The following is a 16183-nucleotide window of genomic DNA, read 5'->3' as shown; positions in this document are numbered from 1 at the left end:
TATATAATTATGTAGAACTCATTTAAAAAAAAAAGAAATGATATTTACATATTTTTCTCTAGTCACTTTTGAAAAATTTCTGAACTTCAGGCACATTGACTCTATTATATCCCAATGGATAAAACGGCCATAGCCCTGTGGACAACCAGATTAAGAAACGCTACGAGTTCTCCAGCTTGCATAAATCGTCTTAAGTTATTACTCCGAGACGGGAAAAGGTCCGCACTAAATGTCCCCCCCTGTAGTAAAACGCGATAAGTCCGTTAGCAGTCTCGCTGCTAAGGATTCTCCCTCTAGGAAGCCTGCTGGCGAGATTGTGTCGTCTTATATAGCCCTTTGAAATGCATTTGGTGTATTCAAAGGGCAAAATGGCTGCGACAATATAATTTCTCTTATAGAGGGATTAGACCGTGACCGATCGAACGATTCTTTAACCGATCGATTCGGAATAAATCTTGAAATATTCATATACACGGCGTGAATAAAAATGTTGCCCATATATAATGTTACCTGTATGTAAAATACATAATTTAAATTCTGAATGTTTCAAGATTTATCCCGAATCGATCGATTAAAATCATTCGATCGGTCACGAAATTTGCAATATTTTTATTCATACCAGAGAACGACGTGAATAAAAATGTTAGAAATCTCGTGAGATAGCGCAGGGATGGAGAAATAATTTGTCTCTTTACAATCAACTTAAGAAACGACGGCAATAAATACTTTCGCCTACATGGCAAGCTGCATCTCATTGAGATGTAATTTGCACGTCAATTTATTCGCGGTTTTAAATAACGCGCATGCAAGCGCAATCACACGCGAAACAGGAAGACAGCGCGACGATAAGGGATCGCGCAGAAGATATACGCTAAGCAGGCTATTTGTATAACATTTTCTTTACGATTAACATAGTCGGCCGTCTCTGATTGCCGCCGGCACTGTCGTCGCGATAACGAGGTCATTCCTTTGCGATAATCTTTATCGAGTGGGATGCTACTGACTGCAACTCCGGTTGCGACAGTCACGTTCAGTGTTGAAGCGAACGCGCATCGTTATCCATACATTCCACGTGGCTGAAAACGATTTCGCGTCTCTAGTTATTACGCTTAATTTCCGCGAATGTTTTGAGGTACGTCGTCTACGTAAATCTAGATCCGCAAATGTGTATGCACTTGAAAATCTATCATTTGATCAATGATAGAAATTGTATCTTCTGGATATATGGCATTTTTTTGTTAATTTTCTTGATCTAATTTTTTAATTTTAATTAAATATCGTTGTGATGTGTAATATATATCATTTTGAAAAAGAGAAACAGAAGCAATCATTTCCATCATTCTAATTTTAATTTAAATAATAAAGTCATCATCTTTTTTCTTGGAAAAGAAGAATAATCGAGACTATAAGAATATGTGAAAGAATTGATCTCTACAGGAAGAAACGTAATTTTCGTTAAGTGAATTGGTTTCGAGAGTCTTTTCTCATGGTCATTAAATTCGCATAAACACGACGATAGCGTGCATAACATCATCGAGGCATCAGAAGTAAGGATGACGAGTCGAGCTGTCACGCAACGTAGGTAGTTTACATCATATTTCTCTTCTTCATTTGGCAGTTACACTCGTCGGAAATGTTCGGAGACGCGTCTGTGCAGAGATTAGCCGTAAATAATTCGAAATTGCCAGTCTCGATAAAGATCGAGGTCAGAAGCGACCGCGTCGGATCAAGTCTCACAGAATAACCGTTACTACAAATATTGGTATTTTTTTCAATCTTAATAACGGATATTCATATATAGAAACATTATTCACAAATATTATTCACGTATTAATATTTTAAAGTTTGTATTTTTCTTATTAAATTCAACAAAGAATAAAAATTTGTTATATAATAAATATCTTTGCACACATACACAAATATATATTCACGCGAATCTTTAATTTAGTAAATCGTAAAAATATGTCTCAAAAATCTCGTGTGTTGGATATATATATATCAAGAATATTAAATTAATTTCTCAACAAAATATCTTGACGCATAGATTCCCTTTTGCAGCCTGAGGTATTACTCTCAGAGTCTCGATAAAATCTATGTCAATTTTTCTTAGCACTATCGGTTTCGCCTGTCAAAGTTTAACTTAATGTATCGAGGAAACAAGACTTTCCTCTTCAGTTGCTTAATGGAAAGCGTCTGGCTTTACTCGAGTGCTATAATCGGTGCACGCAGTGTGGCACACAGCGGGTCCGCTTGAAATTGCAATTCATGGAAGGTCATTCCGACGTATTCGCTGAAGAAATACGCGAACTATAAAGATAAACGCAGACGAGGCTAATGTGACCGTAATGCGAAACAGTTGCGAACGGACCGGTATCTTCGAATCATCTTAGAAAATGTTTTACGATCGAGGTGACAAACGTGTACATTGTTAAAAAAAAAAAAGTCTGTCCAAAGCATTTGTATCTTTTTTATTATATTTTAACCTTTAAAATATAGTGAGCAAAACGCATAATTATTTCCAATCTTTTAATCATGTCAATCACAAGCTGGTATTTTTATCGCAGGAGTTTCTTTTTCCAAGTTGCACCAAATTAAAGTTACCGTCACATGCAATCTTAGCTTTAATTCTTTTATATTTTATATTTATGTATTTCATATATATATATATATATATATATAATATTCCATGCTTGTATTCTCGAGAAAGTAGACAGCGCTATTCACCTATTCACGCGATCATTAAATGCGCATCGAATATGGTCGACGATATCCGCTTATTGTAATCAAGAACCGGCGCGGAAGAGACGGTGACATAAAGCGGACGAACGCTATCCAGGACAATGGTTTGTAATGCAAACCAATGTCCGAAGGTCGCCGTCGTGCCTTTTTCAACGAGTAAAACGTGTCGTTTTCCCTCACCTCGCCTCGTCTCGCAGAGAACGACGAGTCAGTCGAAACTCGCGCGTGGATCGGCACGGAAGGCGATTTAGCATGATCGGTAGAGCTCGCGCGATCCGAATGATTCTATATTAAAATCCGAAATAATACTCTCGCCCGATTACGCACGATCTTAAGTAGATTTTCAAGATTACACATCACGATCGGAATCGAGTAAAGAAACTATTTATTTCGCCTAAAAGTAGCCACGACACGAGAAGAAAATGTTGATAAAAACCTATACAAAATTGTTTGTAAATTACAAGAATATATTATAATGCAAAAATTTCGGTTAAAAGTGATGAAACTTGAAAAAAAGAATGTTGCATTTGACTGACGCAGAATTGCAAAGACGATACGTCAGCGATACGTCATATTACACGTCGATTTGTTACGCCGAGCGCGTGAAACATCACTATTACATCTCTCTTTTTTTAATTAATTGCACGATGTGATACATCAATTAATTAAACATGCATAAAAATACCTATAAAGCAGATTTTTTCGCTATATAAAAAATTTGCGATGTCACCGAAGGAATAGTAAAAATCGATTATGTGCATGTAATAATAATTGATGCAACAGTGAAAGAACGAAAAAAATGTTTCGAAAAATTTATTACGAGGAATAATTTTTCATTGTGTGGAATTGAATATAAAAATTATTGCATTGTATTTAAAGCTTTCTGGACGCAATTTTTCTTTTTAACAAATCTTGTGTTTTTAATGTTTTAGAAACTAGTGCGCGAATTCGTAACTCTCGAAATCATATACTTGTAAATAAAGATGCGATTGAGTCATAATGTGTAAATGGGAAGAACATTTCGATATTTCTGCTATTTCGTATCGAATCACATTTGTTTTCGCAAGTCATGATTGAGAAAGATATGATTCATCGATTGCAAATCAATACGAGAATATCGAAAAGATAGCTGCATGAATAATACACGTTTTATGAATCAACGTGAAAAAATCCATACTTTTTTCCTCGATATCTTAAGTAACTGCATCAATATTAATAGCGTAATGTAAGAGCATTTACATTATATTTAGTTTTCATCGCTATTATTACGACGAATTTAAAATAAACAGTCCCTTAGCAAAACAATAAGTTGACAAATTTATACGAGAAATCTGTTTGCGAATTTATATAAAATTGTAGAATTTTCAAAAATTAAGCTGCAAAAAAAGAGAGTGACTAAATAGCGGAACATTATTTTAGAATTATTTTATAGATCCAATAAACTTTTCAAATCAACAATCCTCGCAAATAGACGGATTTGACGGTACAGACAAACGCAATCAATTCGTAATCGCGTTAACTTAATTTGATTTATCAAGTCACGTGTGTTTACAGCAAAATGCCACATCGCAGCCCTAGACAATCTCGCGTTCGGTTTGGTTTCAGTTTTATCTAATCGAAGATCGGGGCATCGACATCATTGCATTTTCTCAGCCGTTATTTCACGCGCGGTTTTCCCTTATCATTTCATCGACGCGATAATATGCTCCTTTAAAAACGCTTCGTACCAAATTTCCAGTTTTAATCCAGTCAACTGCGATTAAAGTCCCATCCTGACGGAACGGTACAGGATCGCTCGAAAAAAAATGGTTTGGAACGACGGGCTCTCGGTGAAAGAGGTGACGGAAATGAAGAAGAAAACGCCGCGGTTTCCGTCGCGCGAGCGGAATTTCGCGATGAGAAGACGCGGTCCTCGAAGATCCACCTCCCTGATACTCGGAGGGATATCGCCGATCGGCGTCCCTCCGATCGAGATGCAAGATGCCGCGGAACCTGATCGTCACGTGTACAAGGATCCAGAGAGATGCAACAGAGATTGCAACGTGTAAGAATTTATTTACTTTTATCGATGCATATCGCGTCACGCAGGTAAAATTTGTCGCTGCTTGAGTTAATTTATCGTATAAAAAAAGATGCATGCTAATGAAAGTGCATGGGAATCTCGACGACGATATAAAAAAATATATGTGCATGTTGTATAAAAAAATATTATTTCAAATTTCTTTGATCATGAGACATGGCATGATTGATTTGTTTAAATTTTAATTTCAATTTTTTAAAAATATCTTAAAAGACTGATTTGGTTAATTCATAGGTTAATTATAATTAATTAATAGATAATGCGAAATTTTTTGATATACATAAAATATTTAAATTAACTATATATATAGTTAGTTATTAATTTAAATATTATACTATCTTTATAAGAGGAAAAATCATAAAAATTACTTAAAAAAAAAAAAAAAAAATTTATTGTGTGACAACGCAACATGGGCAATGCATAATTAGTAGATATAAATTAGATGCGATCTGAGAATTGCGAGAGAGAATTATATGATCAATACGAGGAGAAACGCGCAACAAATTATCTACGTTCCCTAACAATTTGCCGGACCGGTTGACGGCGATGGCGACTGTCAGGATGACTTATCGTCGTGAAAGAGAACGACATATCGCGCGCGCATAAAGGTCAACAGCCGTCCTTTCATTTAACGAGGTCATTAACGAAACATCCTCGTTATACCGGGCGTATGCCTTCAGCGGAAACCCAAGGGAGACAGTAACCTGTCCCTGTCCGCTTTTCACGGTTCATAAGTCCACGCGGTGATTTATCGACGAACAGCGACAGCGATAGCTGAGTTCCTTCGAACTGAGCTCCTCTTCCTGGTGCGCGGCTCATCGGATTTATTAGGATCGGTCGAGCGATTAATTCGTTCGCGGGCTCATGTTTGTGCACCCTCGCAGCGAGCGATTACAAATTCACGCGAGATGATCGGGCATGTATCACGTTAGGAAAACATTATAAAGGTCCGTTTTGATGAATAAGATGTGTACTCGAATGTGGTAGACGAGATATCGCCATGTTAGTCAAGCTAGACTATAAATTCGAGAGTTTTCAATTAACGAAAAATACAGCCGAATCGTACGTGATTCGATCGCATTGAATTGGCACGTCTCGAAATTTACTCTGGATTATTTCGTTCGCTTGGTGATAAATCCGTGCTAAGAGTGAAATCAGAATGCGAAGCAAACGTTTTGGATTATACTTGGCCGACTTATCATTTGAATGATTTGATATATATTAATTGCCAAGAAAACGATGTACGTGCCAAGATGGTTACTGTTAAATAAACTGAGGAAATTAAGTATTAACAGAGTAGTAAAAAAAAAAACTAATAATAAATATAAAATTTAAGGCAAAAAATAGTACTATATAAATAATAAAATATAAAATATATGCATATTTTTGAATATATTATATGTATACAAAAATAGTATAAAAGATGAAAGTATAAAAGATGAGGATATAAAAGTGTTCTTAGCATTCTTATATTGTCTTACATTCTTTATAAATCTTTTAATAATTCATAAAATGTGAGATATATATTAAATGTTGTTAGAGAAATTCTTATGAATTTATTGTAATTTATTTATTATGAATTTTTTCGAGGATCAAAAATCGAAAATGAGAGAGAGAGAGAGATTAAAAAATATATCAAAATATTCTACAAACAAATATCTAATTTCACTCGCATTATGAAATTACTAAGTCGCAATAGTGTGAGTTTCTTCATATATTTTATTTTTTCTTTCAAGTTCGTTATTTAAGAAATGTTAGTTTCTAAAAATGTGTTTAAAGTAATTTTTATGAATCTTTTTATGTGTGTGTGTTCGTTTCGTAATTTATATGTTTATATGTTAATCATCTGTTTCATGGGTCCATTAAATCTTCTTTCGCAAACATTTCGCGACAAGCTCCAAAATGTCTTGAGTCAGCTTGCGCTGAGCACCGTATATATAATCTTCCTCTTTGCGTTAAGCCTTTCGGGCATATGTATTTACGTAATAATAAGTTTTGTGGACATGGCCTTATTGTAGGGGCATGTTTCAAAGGCGTACAAATTCAACAGCGATTTCCCACACGCGATACACGGGACAAACGTATTCGTGATTGATAACAAGATCAATCAATGGTCTTATGAGACCATAAGACCTTATAAAACTTTATACTATGTTGCTTAAATTGACAAACATGCTTAATCCTCATTAAAGTTGCGTAATATCTTGTTATTCGCTCGGAGATCTAATATACAAATATAAACATGAGAGCTTCAAAACTCAATGTACAATTGGGTGAAAATGTGCATGTATCTGTATGTATATATATATATATATGTGTGCGTGCGTGCGTGTGTGTGTGTGTGTGTGTGTGTGTGTGTGTGTGTGTGTATGACTTGGAAAATAGTTTGCTTGAAAGTAAAATTAAGTCGTAAGTCAATAATATTACATAATTAATATTTTCATTTAATTTGTACGTTGCCTTTTTATCGTAAATTGTTCAATTTTATACACAAATGCTAAAGTCATCTTACTTTCATATATGTTCTTGCAATTTTAGCTATATAATAAACAAGTCGAACATAAAATTATAAATACATTGCCATGTGTCACGAACGAAAATAACAAAGGACTATGCTATTACAGCGCAGTTTCTCTAAATAAAGCAGTTAATTACTAATTAGGTTGCCATTTGAAGGGGGGCCAGCTATAACAAAGTCGCACGTGCCACGCGTTCCAAGTTTTACCAGAGAAGTTAGTCGTCATTCAACCCAGCACACGCGGCGCGACGTCAAACTCTCGGAAGATTAATCTTCGTGCGTTCGTGAACCAGAATAAGTTACGGACTCATTGCCAAGGTGATCCGTTCGGCAAACCCGGTTCTCCGTAGATCGCGATTCTCGACTTTGTCGAAGCTGATTATTCTTTCTGTCGAGGTACCATCTCGAACGATAATAAACAACGGAAAGTTTTCAGGATAGCTAAATTTTTATAGTGACAAGCATAAATCAAGCGAACGAATAAAATACTATGCTAATAACTCAAATTCATTGCCATTGCAAATAAATTTTAAAATAATGTACCCTTCGAAATTTTAATTTATTCTTCGTCTTTTTAAAAAATAAACAAAAAACGAAAAAAATATGTTGAAATATATTATCGGTAAACTGACATAACTTTTACAGTCGCATTCTTTTTAAACATGCGCACACGAAATTTTCGAAACACTACCCATTTTAATAGTTCTTTTTCCCATCATAATTGATTATTAATATTTTATAATTTATAATAAAGTGGATATTTGACATAAAAAAATGCTGCATGCAAATATATTTTTCTATATAATTTAATATTTTTTCTATATAATATTTATTATTTAATATTTTTCGAGCGAAGCTACAATATATATAAAATAATTATAAAGATAATAAAAACAAAACGATCCTATGATATACACATGATTCAAGTAATCACGAAAATATGAAATAAAAATTAAACGAAAAATATAACCGCGCTCCTATTCGAGATACAAAGATTGATTATTATAATTTAGTCGTTAATGCTGTCATTAATCATTGTTAATAGTACTTGAATTATACCAGCATGTATGGCGTGTCTCGTAAATCTCATACATCGGCGTGCAAGTTCGAAAGGGAAACGCAGCGTTTACGGCCCATCTCGCGAGAGAGAAGGCCTTCATTGGCCGAGAGGAACCGGGTCTGCCAAAACCTTGTCAAGACTTATGTCACGACTTTTGCGTGGCGGAACTACGCCGTCGCATCGAGTTTGGCTAATGCGCTTGCACCGAGTTACTCATCAACGTTTCCTTACGTAAAGCCGAACGAATTAAATGCTCGAACGTCCTCCTCTCAACGTATTCTCTGACGCAAATTTTTGAACGCGTGACCCTCTCGCACGTAACATCATTTATCATGGAAATATAGTCAATTATTGCTTGCGAAGTGATTTATAGCGAGTTAGTTAAATGACGGTAATTAAAGTTTCTATGAGTGTTAAGACAATCGACCACGGACACGGAATCGTGCAAATAACGGCGAATAAACTACCATATTTTTAGTTTTCGTTTTTACTGCTACCAGAATCATATAAAAGTCGCTTGAATTTTCTACAAAGATATTGCAAAATATCCGTTTACGAAAAATTAAGCATAATTTGAAATTAATCACCGATACTATACAGGGTGTCCCCAATTTAAATGTCAAAACTTTAGGAGCGTGTAGGGGACCGATAAATTAAGACAAAAAGTCCTGAAAGTTCATTTTTTGCGATTTTCCTCAAAACGAAGCAAAAACGAGCAAATCTCTAAAGGACTTTTTGTCTTAGTTTATCGGTCCCCTACACGCTCCTAAAGTTTTGACATTTAAATTGGGGACACCCTGTATACAATATGAATATAATATTTATACGAAGAAAGCGATGTGCAAAAAAAAGTTTTTCATTAAATATGTCTCCTAGCACATAGAAATGTATAACTAAAACTTACTTATTCTCGAATATTTAAATACTATGATAAAAGTGATTTTTCTATCACCTCGCGTTATATTGAAAGAACACAAAATTTCATATTTTTCGAAGTGTGTTCGCCTTATGGTCTGGCGCGTGCATAAATCGAACGCGCGATCTTCTTTAATGAGCGAAGCGAAATGCCACAGTGTCATTTTACACGGCAACTTACACGCCCGACACTGGTAGGAATCGGAGCTAAACGCCGGCCTTGCAACGTGATCTTTATTGGAACACAAATTGTTCGTGCTACCCCGGTTTTCACCTGCGATCTAGAATTTTTCGTCGCGGACATCGAATAAGTTACAATCCAAATATGTGCGGCCAATCCTGAAGCAGTTATTTACCTAACATCTGACTGAATAATTTATGTATGATTAGTTAAATTGAAATGTAAATATTATTCGTAAAATTCTCTGCGCATTCTAAGATTAATTTGAATACAATAACACACTAAACTTTTTTCAATAAAACTAATTTAATAAGTAATTTGCAAATCAATATTTTCCGAAGAATTAATTATCTTTTAAGGGTCGAAAAGGAAACAAATTAAAATATTCTTTTTTTTTTTTAATTTATGCATTAAACATTTATCGATTGTTTGAATTATTGGAGCTATGTAGGTTGTAAAAGAATCGAATTACGAAAGGCAAAATGCAACGAATGTTGCATTGTCATTTCGCGAAATTTCTTTTTGCTCGACGTGTCATCGCGTCAAACAAACGATACCCATTTGCGCCAAATGCTCCGAGTCATTCGGAAACACCCAATTGAAGGGGGAGCCTGCAAGCTACTTTGAAACTCGACCGAGTTAATGAGAGCTTTGGCCGAGCTTTCGAGCTGCGAGCAACAGACGCGAGCAGAGTCGCGCTTGCGCTATCGGGACGGCACATCGTTTTTCTCGCAGCCACCCGGTATTAACCATACTATAGGTACACACCTACCACCGTCGTCATCGTCGTCGTCGTCGAAGCGCATGGCGCCAGTTTGAAGTACGCTTCTCCTGCGGATGCACTCTTGCGTGGCGCGTGTCGTTGCGTTTCTCATGCCAAGCTAGATCCAATTTTCCCGGTTTCATGGTGTCGGAAAAAAATTATATATCTCACGATCGATGATTCCGAGGAAAATGGCAGTGACAGTTGAACAAGTCATTATTTTACGATCGCGGATATCTCTACGAGATTTGTAGTGACAGATGGTTAAAAGACGCGTAATTGCAGAAACTGCATTATATATTCGGCGGCATAACCGCGTTTTGAAAAACATCTGCGAGAATATGTGTGAGTGCGCGTACTCGTCGACTTGAGCTATGCATCATTTAGTATGACTTGGGACGACTGCAGTATTGGTGCTAATCAATTTCAATAATTAAGAATATTTCTGAATTATTTTAATTCATTTCGATAAAGATAGAAAGTTTAATAATTGAATTTCAACAAACGCGTTATAAGAAATTTCTCTTTCTCTGACTCCTCGATTTTCCACAGCATTTTCTTTTACCACAAAATACTGCAAAACAAATTATGTACTCATTGTTCAATACATGATATAATGTCTATTTATGAATATAAAAAAAATGCATAGATGTATATAAAAAACGTGATATCTAAATGTAATAAATATTTCAATGAATATGTCAAAAAAGAATAAGTGAAAAATAAAATCAGTTAAATTAATTATGACGATTGGATAAATGCGATATATATGCTGTAATATTTTATAATAATAAAACGAACCCTTATATAATAAAAACACATTATTGAAAAAAGTGAAGTCGCATTTATCTTAGAGTCGCAGTTTGTGGCGCATAACACGATCGTAGTGAGGAAAGACGCGCTTGGTCAGACACACTGCGAGTCGTCGTTTTCCCGTTGCATTTTATTTACGGGGGCACCCAAAGGATTTCGTGCGAGAAGCTGCGTTGTATCGCGCGTTATTGCGTCTATTTTCGACGACGACTATTACCAGCGCTTAATATAGCGTACATTTATCTAATTAATAGCTATTAGCCGGAGCGCGCGCGGGCATCCGATTCCCGGTCAGCTTGTCGGCACGATGTTGTGCTAAGCCCGAAAGCTTCCGGGTGTCTACTTTCTTTCGCGACACCTGTCAGTGGGATCGACGGAGTGATTTACGCGCTGCGACCTATATCGAGCGATCTATGATTTTACGATCTATTGTACAATAATATATCGCGCTTCAATCATTTTCTTTGATTTATTTATCTCGAAATATTTATTTGATTTAACTCTATATTAATTTATTTCTTTCCGCATGTGTGATAATGAAATATTACACATTTTATATATTAATCATAATTTTTATCTATTAATTTTCATCTCTTTCTCCGAGGATCACGTATTGCTCTCTCGATAGCGATGCCCGCGTTTCGCGAATAAGCATAATGACAATTATTGTTAAACGAATATGTCAAGATCTGCGGGAAATCCTAGTTTTAGATCTTGCTCCCTCTTGGCAGACCAAATCTGTAAATGACTAACGGGCATCCTCTCTACCGCGATGATTCACCTGCTGGCAAAATAGCTGCTTTTCCAGGTAAAACCATTTCCAAGATGGAAAAGCATACGTACGTGCTATTAAATTATTAATATTATAATTTTGAATTATAATAATCCATTAATTTAGCCGCTGCGTCCCTCGTAAAGCTACCACCTTCTCTTGCTTACGTCAATCCTCCTTATACAACTTTCATCGACGCCAGTCGGCATGTTTTATTCAACGCGTGCAACAGATTTGTGCAAGAATAGCAATTTGAGTCAATGCATTTCCGTGAATTACGTAAAATGTCAACATCCAAAGATCACATTTTTTTGGTAGTATTTCTGTGATTATCGGTAAATTATATGTGATTTCTAACAATTAATCGTGTGAATTCTTTTTTATAAAAATTTCTAAAAATATTATATATATAAATTAATGAAATAAATATGAATATTAAACACATATTTAAAAAATTTAAGATATAAAATATTAATTCAAACTATTTTTGAAGTTTGTAAATATTTTACATATCAATATTATTATCTTATAAAGATTCGGGGAAGATGTAATTTTTACTGCTCTTGTAATGTTATCAATTATTTCCAGGGGTTAAAAAAGATTTTAAAAAAATGATCATGCCTCATTATATATTAAAATTATTCTAACATAAGGTTGCAAAAAGAACGATGCTGCGCTTCCACTGTAACGTTTCAACACATTCTATTACTATATAGAATCTGAAAATTTCTGTCGTTACTTTCGAATCGAAGTCTTGCTCTTGTAATGTTATCAATTATTTCCAGGGGTTAAAAAAGATTTAAAAAAAATGATCATGCCTCATTATATTAAAATTATTCTAACATAAGGTTGCAAAAAGAACGATGCTGCGGCAATACCAAAACCCGACCACGTTCTTTCATTCCGCTATCTTTAATGTCAGATTTATCAGAATAATCTGCCGGCGGGACAGCGTACGGCACTTCGATATTATTCGCTTAACACATACGTATATGAAAAGCCACGTAAGATCATGGGCACGTCCTCTAAAACTCGGCCTCGATCAAGTCGATCGGGCATGTCGATTGAAAGATTAGCTTCGTGAACTGACGGCATTGAGATTTACTCGAAGTGATCTGACATTAGCTGTTCGACCGAGAGAAAGAGTGAGAGAGAGAGAGAGAGAGAGAGAGAGAGAGAAACAGAGAAAGGGCAAAGAGATGGATCCGATCAAACGAGGCTATCCTCGATATGTCAAATAAACAGCTGGTTATTAACTTGGCCAGTAGTCGATTTCGCGATCGACGATATTTGTCTTTGATATCGAGGGGGATTCGATCTCTCTGCTCTTCCAGATCCTTTTTGCGCGTTCGGGCGGGACGAGGGGCCGACGATCTTTCCTCACTATAAATAACCGGACGACTATGAATCGTGGTGATTTCCGCAATGAAAATAAATTCAACGATACGTACGTGCGTGAGCGAGCGAGCGATCGTCCGCGTTTCGCTCGCCCGTCGTGCATCTCGCGGCAGGACGGGACGCGCGCTGCAATTATTTTCGCGAAGATAGCCGGCACCCACTCGCCGCTGATCGTAAAATAAACCGCGAATATCGATTTGCCTAAATTATAAACTACACTCGCACGCGATATATAATACAACGTCGACACGATGTTTGCGTAATAATGTCCGCGCGTCTCGTTTAATATGACGAGATAAACTAGATTATCTCAAAACACGTTTTGATACGCGTATCTTATACACAGTAATTTTATATATAGTTTTGCACAAATTTCGGAGTTTTTATGTAAATTTTATGAGACATAATTTAGAAGCACGATTGTAAATAAATAAGAAATAACAAATTTCCTAAAAAATGTAAGCATATTTTTTTACAGAGAGAATATATTGCCGAATTCAAATTTAGCTATTAATTCCTATTGATCACCGTTAATTTCCATGATGATCGCAGTGTTTAATAATCTTTAATTAAAACATTAAATTAAAAATAACTTAGGCACGCCCTGCGAATAAACTTTCTTTCTGTGAATTAATTGAATGCAACGAAGCAAGATTGAAGAAGCTGAAAAGAAATTAGTATCCTTGAAGATAAGGATGACACGAACGAAAGCGAGAAATCGAGGAAGTATAATGCCGAATACCGAATCGTCGTCACCCTGAATGAGCGATTGCAACGGCGTCACACGACGCCGACCCTGCTGTCAGGCCCGACGAGGATGAGCCCGAAGGGACCCCAGGGAAACCAGGACGGCCCGAAGATGGAGGTGCGCGTGTCGTGCGTGCCGACACCGGGGGCCGAGCCGCAGGACATCCGCGTCCGTATACCAGAGCCGAAGAAGCGGCCCATGAGTCCTCCTCTTCACGAATCCGTCGCGATGCGCACCAGGTGTCCGTCCGTCCCGGAGAAGGACTTCTACCGGAAGACCTCGTCCCTGGATCGGCGGGATCGTTACTCCACTCTATCGGGCGCGGAGATCAAGCGCAGCCTCGTCTCCGATCCCGCGGAATCGCCGCAGACACGCAAGCGGAATCCGATGCTGGACCGGAGGAACCGATATCCGACCATCACCGGCGCGGAATTCCGACGAAGTATGGCGATCGGCAAGTGTCCTCTCGAGGACGGTCTGGATCTCAGCCTGGCTCCGTGGCCGGGCATGAAATGGGCCTGTGTCCGGGTACTACACCTCTATTGCAAGGTGTTCGACCAGTTCGAGTTGTTTGAGCTGATTGTTAGGTAATTACGTGTACATGACACTTGATGATATCATCGATTGGTATGATCGATTCGATACGTGACACCTATGAATGTACAATTGTATATGAATCTGAATTTTTGTTATTAATATAAAAGATACTATATATATATATTTTTTTTTTTATATTTTATCTATTACATATTAAATTTTAAATCTGTAACACTTGAAACAATTCTTAGAAAATCGTTTCGTATTGCGAGGTTTGGGAAACTAAATTTTTTATATATAAAATTATTGCAAAATCATTCAGAGTATTCATTATTTATTAATATAATCAAAATATATAAATTTATTCGAATTGAAAATGTGAGTTAAAAACGCGCGTTTATTTTTTAACTATAGTTTGAAAATTCTCTTCTAAAAATAAATTCTACGAATAAAAACTTATCTTTCTCTATGTTAATATATTAGAAAGAAAAAAAAGAACTTTTTAAAAATTACTCTATTCAAAACAAGCCATCTTTGATTTAATTGATTCATAATCGTTGACCAAACTTGTTTACGAAACAATGTTACAATCTGATCAATCATCAAGCTTTTAAAAAGCCGCTAACGTTCGGACGGCCAGTGAACACAGCGTGAACGCAATTAGTTGCCGTTAGTATCAATTAGGCGAAGCCTGTAATAGTTTCCCAGTGACTGCTTTACGATGGAAAACGGCGAGAAAGCAACGCCAAGCCAAACCCACCAGAATGATTTATGTCGGGCTATGTTTGTAGGTTAATGAAGTTGATTTTTCGCGCTTGTACGCGTCTGCTCGCGAATCAGATTTTATTAGGCATTCAATCTATCTTTTTATCGTTATTATTATTATCTTATTATATTATATAAGATGCACGAGAGATTGTGTATGTGTGTATGTTGCAAAATAATTTCTTTCTAACACATCACACAGTATTAACTGTAATTGTCAAAGCAATCCTTTTATAAGACAAGATATATTTTTCGTCTCTCTTTCCGCCTCTTTTTTACGCTCGGCCGCGTTAATATAAGATGACACTATGGTATGTCGCGCTTTTCTACTCCTTTTTGCATCATGACAGATCGACTTTCGTGCTTTTTCTTTTTCGCGCGCGTTTTCGACGTCCCTTATGCTTCTGTAAAAAAAAAAAATCTGTCGTGGAATTTATCGCGCTCTCTCTATTTCACACATTACATCTTCTACTTAATAATTTTATTTATCGTATCAATACCGGATATCTAATACAATTCCGAAATTATGTTTGATGTTTTTAAGCCTCGATTGAATCATAAAATAAATTAAAGAGAGATATATAAGATATTTTAGCACGAGCAAATAATGAATTCTTCATAAAACCGTGTAATAATAATTTTATATGAATTCTTATGAAAATTAAAGTATATTGATGGTTGATGTGAGTTCATTAAAATTGGTTATTAAATTCATGATGCTTTTAAAAATAGTTATCACGTGATAAAAAAAGCAGGTGTCATATATAGTAATAAATTCTAATTAAATGTTAAAAAATTCTAAATAAATTTCTAATCTGTGTTTTCCATATTACTATATTTAATATATATATATATATATATATATATATATATATAAATAAATAATTAATTAAA

The 16183-nt window shown here is 35.8% G+C and overlaps 1 protein-coding gene across 7 annotated transcripts in view; it reads left to right on the top strand.

The window, feature by feature from the left end:
* The window catches only part of LOC115237234 (four and a half LIM domains protein 2), a 113716-nt gene that overhangs the window by 52606 nt on the left and 44927 nt on the right, over positions 1-16183 (top strand). Inside the window, exons 1-2 of one of the 7 annotated variants that reach the window (XM_029810148.1) lie at positions 1034-1132; positions 4478-4783. The exons of 4 other annotated variants lie outside the window; for them this stretch is intronic. In XM_029810148.1, coding sequence (XP_029666008.1) covers positions 4545-4783 — 239 coding nt within the window. In that variant the 5' untranslated portion in view covers positions 1034-1132; positions 4478-4544. Of the gene's footprint in view, positions 1-1033; positions 1133-1401; positions 1579-4477; positions 4784-13778; positions 14575-16183 lie in introns of those variants that run through there. 2 more of the 7 variants (XM_029810147.1, XM_029810146.1) reach the window with 2 other exon arrangements.

This window comes from Formica exsecta, unplaced genomic scaffold (genome assembly GCF_003651465.1).
Source record: "Formica exsecta isolate Colony F162 unplaced genomic scaffold, ASM365146v1 scaffold282, whole genome shotgun sequence".
Taxonomy (NCBI): domain Eukaryota; kingdom Metazoa; phylum Arthropoda; class Insecta; order Hymenoptera; family Formicidae; genus Formica; species Formica exsecta.
This window is presented reverse-complemented; position numbering and strand designations above follow the sequence as displayed.